General features: G+C 39.5%; 1 protein-coding gene across 1 annotated transcript; it reads left to right on the forward strand.

Annotated features, from left to right (window-relative positions):
- The first annotated feature begins 1,353 nt into the window (after window positions 1-1,353).
- Window positions 1,354-3,260, forward strand: LOC112502584. Its single transcript, XM_025106539.1, has 4 exons — window positions 1,354-1,451; window positions 1,559-1,676; window positions 1,761-1,970; window positions 2,559-3,260. The coding sequence occupies exons 1-4, from the start codon at window positions 1,354-1,356 to the stop codon at window positions 3,258-3,260; spliced, it is 1,128 nt and encodes a 375-aa protein (XP_024962307.1).
- Window positions 3,261-5,839: the final 2,579 nt, after the last annotated feature.

Genomic DNA, 5,839 nt, shown 5'->3' on the forward strand with positions numbered 1-5,839 from the left:
GGCCAGGGGTTTTCCCTATACGTTACTTGGGTGTTCCTCTCTCTCCGGTTCGTCTGAAGGTACGTGATTTTAATCCCCTTGTGTTAAAGCTTAAATCTCGACTTTTAAACTGGAAGAATAAATTCCTCTCCTATGGAGGGCGTCGACAACTAATTATCTCAGTGCTTCACTCAATGCAAACATATTGCATGTCGGTCTTCTTAGTACCGGCAACCACAATCCATGAAATTGAGCAGCTTTTTCGTAATTTTTTATGGAATAAAGCAGAGGGTCAGATGGGTAAATGTCGAGTTGCTTGGGATACAGTTTGCTTGCCTATTCAAAGTGGGGGTCTTGGTATGAAAAGACTTGCGNAGTTGGTAGACGTCTTCACCAGCGTGGTTTTAAGTTTGATAATTTTGTGACATCTCATAAGGATTTCCTTACTTCTGTGGAGGAGGTGTGGACGAATCAGCAGAAAGGATCTTATATGAAGAGGGTGCTGCGGAAATTGCATGCTCTGAAGGTGGTTTGTCGACGTCTCCGAAATTCGTATGGTTGTTTGGATAAAAGGGTAGTTCAGTTTAAGACGGAGCTTGATGTCGCCCAATTGGCTTGTGACCTAGACCCGTTTAATGACTTGCTGAAGGAGGACATTGCTCACCTCTTGTTAGCGTATCAACAAGCTAGGAATGATCAAGTGGAAATGGCCCGTCAAAAAGCGAAGATATCTTGGCTTAATGAAGGGGATGGAAACTCTAAATTCTTTTTTCAGTCTATGAAAGAAAAGCGCAATCAGAGCCATATTGCTACTATAAGGGATTCTTCTGGTATAGTTTATGATCATCAGGAGGTATCCATAGCGTTCCTCAACCATTTTAAAGGTATTCTAGGTACCTCTAATGTCTTGGTTCCGCCTTCTATGGGGGATTGTGTGTTTGGTCATTCTTTATCGTTATCGGATTCTCTTCACTTAATCCGTCCTATTTCGGTTATGGAAATAAAGGATGCTTTGTTTGCCATTGGGAATGATAAGGCGCCAGGCCCTAATGGATATTCTTCTAAATTCTTTAAAGCAGCTTGGAATGTGGTTGGTAGGGATGTTCTCACTGGGATACATAATTTTTTCTATTCTGGAACATTGGAGTATCAGCTGAACCATACTCTTCTTTGTCTTGTGCCAAAGGTTCCTAATGCTTMTTGTGTTACTGATTATCGGCCAATTGCATGTCGTAATGTGTTGTTGAAGTGTATTAGTAAGGTTATTGCTGACCGGATGAAAGGATCGCTGGACATTCTTGTTAGCTGGACATTCTTGTTAGCAAGGCTCAATCTGCGTTCATTCCTGGGCGCCAAATCACTGATAATATCTTAATGGCCCATGAACTGGTCGCTGGATATCAGCGTTCTGAAGGGGAACCAAAATGTRCTTTTAAGATTGATATTCGTAAGGCTTATGACACAGTTGATTGGCAATTTCTTTTAGAAATGCTGAAGGGAATGGGTTTTCATCCTGTCATGATTAAATGGATCTACCTTGATCACTTCACCCTCTTATTCTGTTTGTGTTAATGGACAGCCGGAGGGTTTTTCATGGTAAACGAGGCCTTCGTCAAAGACATCCTCTCTCCCCTTATATGTTTACTGTTGTTATGGAGGGTCTCTCGATGCTTCTATCGAAGTGTATTGAGGAGGAGGTAAATTTTTCGTATCATCAAGGTTGTGCGGATATTAAGTTGACTCATCTTTGCTTTGCTGATGATTTATTTATTTTCTCTAAGGGGGACATTCTTTCTGTGGAAGTCATCAAACATGGCCTTCTTTTGTTTGAAGAACGTTCGGGATTGTCGCCAAGTCTGGAAAAAAGTGAGGTGTTTTTCGGGAATGTAGCAATGGAGGTTCAAACTCTTATACGTGATAGTTTATCTTTTCGGCCAGGGGTTTTCCCGATTCCTTACTTGGGAGTTCCTCTTTCTCCGGTTCGGCTGAAGGTACGTGATTTTAATCCCCTTATGTTAAAGCTTAAATCTCGACTTTTAAACTGGAAGAATAAATTCCTCTCATATGGAGGGCGTCGACAACTAATTATCTCAGTGCTTCACTCAATGCAAACATATTGGATGTCGGTATTTCTTGTACCGGCAACCACAATCCATGAAATTGAGCAGCTTTTTCGTAATTTTTTATGGAATAAAGCAGTGGGTCAGTTGGGTAAATGTCGAGTTGCTTGGGATACAGTTTGCTTGCCTATTCAAAGTGGGGGTCTTGGTTTGAAAAAACTTGCGACTTGGAATAGGTGACTTCTATTTAAACATATCTAGGATATTCTAAAGGGCAGAAATACTATGTGGGTCTCTTGGATTCAGTCTCACTGTGTTCGGGGACGTAATTTCTGGGTTATCAAGAAGAGGAATGAGTGGTCGTRGATWCTCCGRAGCCTTTTAGRCTTAAGATYTCATTGYCGRAGATTCTTTATCTAYAATGTGGGAAATGGTYTATCTACGCATGCTTGGGAAGATAMWTGGAGCGAGTCGGGYCCTCTCATTCAATCCCTGTCTTATAGATTCATTAATGGCCAGGGATTTCACAATAACTCCACGGTATCTGATGTAATGCAACGATTTGGTACTAATTGGCCGGTGGATTGGATTCAACAATATCCTCAGCTGCAGAGTGTTCTGATTCCGTTTCCCAGTCAAGTGGAGGATAAAGTCAGATGGCTTGATAATAAACTTTCACGGGGTGACTTTGAGGTAAAATTGGCTTGGAATACTATCCAAGAGGTGAAGCCGGTTGTGCATTGGTATAAATTCGTTTGGAATAAAGCATACGTTCCTAAACATGCTCTTTGCATGTGGATGGCGTGTCAGAAGGAACTGCCAACTCAAGATCGTATAAGTCAATGGAAGAATGAACCGCCGGATTTAAAGTGTGTGTTTTGTAACTTAGTGATTGAAACGCACAATCACCTATTTTTTGAATGCAAGTACTCAAGCAGTATTTGGGAAGCTATTAAAATGGAGGTGGGATTAATGAACTGTCCAAACAATTGGGAGGATATTCTTCACAGAGGGTCCACTCAAACTTGGAAATCTTGGTCTACGGTTCAAAAACTTGGTATATCGGCAACGGTCTATAATATCTGGAGGGAACGGAACAGGAAGTTCTTTGACAATTTCAATCATTCGGGGGATAAAGTTATTGCTGAAATCAAAATGCAGATTCTTCATCGGATGGCTTGGAAGACAAGGAAGAAGCTAATGAATTCCAATGGTGTGTGACTACGTGGGTGGTGTGCCTTCTCGGTTTTTGATCTTATGGGTTTTTCTTGCCTTTTGCTTTTTGGCGTATGGTGTTATGTTTTGGTGTATTTCCCTTTGTCATTTTTGGCTCCTTATGACTTGGTTTGTGAGTCAAAGTTGCCGTAGTTTTTCTTGCTGATTGTTTTTGTATTGGTGACGCTTTTTACTGTCTTTATAAAATTGCCTGGGGAAACTCTTCCCCTTTCAGTAGACTAACTATGACCCATTTAGTGTCATCTTGACCCAATTAGGCTCCTTATGAAGAAAAATAGGCCAATTAAACCGCTTAGGAGCTAATGAGACTTATGATGACCTAGTAAGTGTCGTTTCGACCCAAATGGACTTATTAAGGAGAAATGGGCACATTATATCCACTAACACAAAATGGACTCATTATACCTCAATAAATCCCATTTACCTCTGCTTAGACTAATTATGACCCATTTAATACCATTATAACTCAATTAGACTCAAGTAGGAGAAATAATCTCATTATACCCATTAAGGCCTGATCAAACTAAATATGACCAAATTAGTGTCATTTTGTGTCAATTAGACTCTTTATGCAGAAATGGGCCTATAAGCCCATTAGGGTTTAATCAAATTAGTTATGACCCATTTAGTGTCATTTTGATCAAATTGACTCAAATAAAAGTAACAGAACCGTGTTATACCCATTAAGGTCCAAATAGACCCGTTAAGGAGGCTTAAAACCCATTCTAACTCAATTAGTCACATTAATGTCTTATTTTTTGAATGCAACAACTCGAATAGTATATGGGAGGTCATTCAGAAGGAAGTTGGGATAACAAATTGTCCGAACAAATGGGATAACAAAGGTGGAAATCATGGTCTACGGTTCAAAAAATTGGTATATCTGCTACGGTATACCACATATGGCGGGAAAGGAACAAATTTTTTTTTGACAAGTATAATCAAGCTGGCGAGAAAGTTGTGGCTGAGATCAAGAATCAGATTCTTCAAAGAATGGCGTGGAAGACAAGGCAAAATCTCATACCTCTCAATGACGCGTGAAAAGGTGTTTGCTAAAGGGTCTCGTTTTTGGAAGATGGCGGGGTTTTGCTCCATACATTTTTTGTCTTGCTTTATTATTATTTATTGGTGCATTTTTGTTTGTCTTTTTTGGCTTCTTATGGCTTGGTTTGTAAGCCAAAGTTGCCATAGCGTCTCTTGCTGATTTCCTCTTTTGACAAGTTTCTCTTTTACTAGTCTTTATAAAATTGCCTGGGGATATTCCCCTTTCAGTACACTAAATTTGACCGATTTAGTGTCATCTTGACCCAGTTAGACTCCTTGTGAGAAAAATGTGCTAATTAAACCCTATACGGTCTACTGAAGGGGAATATCCCCAGGCAAATATATAAAAACGAAAAAAAGCGAAACTTTACAAAGAGGAAATCAGCAAGAAAAGCAACGGCAACTTTGACTCAGAAACCAAGCCATAAGAAGCCAAAAAAAAAACAAAGGGAAATGCACCAAAAAGTAAATATAAAGCAGGGCAAAAAATACTGAAAGGGGAAGTTTCCCCAGGCAAATTTATAAAGACAATAAAAAACGTCACCAATACAAAAACAATCAGCAAGGCAAAAAATAAATGGTGCAAATCACCAAAAACTTCCAGAATCGAAAACCTTCATCATCCACATGATCATGCATCATTGATTCTCGTGAGTTTCTTCCTTGTCTTCCACGCCATTCTTTGAAGAGCTGTATCTTGATCTCAGCCACAACTTTTTCTCCATGATGTAAGCTTGTAGTCACCTAGTAGTGATGTAAGCGCTTACCTCATTTAGTTTGTTTTCTAGTTTGAATTATTATTAGCTTTTGTCATGCTTATGTCATGCTTGCATAAGGGTGCCTTTTCCTTCACTATAAAAGGAAGGCTTCCCCAGCATGGTTATAATTGTCAAAGAACTTTCTGTTCCTTTCCCTCCATATATGGTATACCGTAGCTGATATACCAAGTTTTTGAACCGTAGACCATAATTTCCACCTTTGTGATAATCTCATATTAAGGATATCCTCCCATTTGTTCGGACAATTCTTTATCCCTACTTCCTTTTTAATTACCTCCTAAATACTACTCGAGTAGTTGCATTCAAAAAATAAGTGATTGTGTGTTTCTATCACTAATTTACAAAAAACACATTTCAGATCAAGAGGTTCATGCTTCCACTGGCTAATGCGATCCTGGGTTGGTAATCTTCTCTGACACGCCATCCACAAGCAAAGAGCATGTTTAGGAATGTATGCTTTATTCCATACCACCTTGTACCAATGCACAATCGGACCTACCTCTTGTAAAGTTTGCCACGCCACTTTCACCTCAAAAGGTTTCCGATAATGATTAGTGTCAAGCCATCTGACCGTATCCTCTTGCTGACTGGGAGAAGGTATCATAATATTTTGTAGTTGGGGATATTGTTGAATCCATTCAACCGGCCAATCATTGTCAAACCTTTGCATTAGATCATATACCATAGAGTTATTATGAAAGTCATGACCATTTATGAATCTGTAGGACAGCAAGTGAATAA

The sequence above is a fragment of the Cynara cardunculus genome, unplaced genomic scaffold, assembly GCF_001531365.2.
Source record: "Cynara cardunculus var. scolymus isolate 2C unplaced genomic scaffold, CcrdV1 Un_Scaffold_1603, whole genome shotgun sequence".
Taxonomy (NCBI): domain Eukaryota; kingdom Viridiplantae; phylum Streptophyta; class Magnoliopsida; order Asterales; family Asteraceae; genus Cynara; species Cynara cardunculus.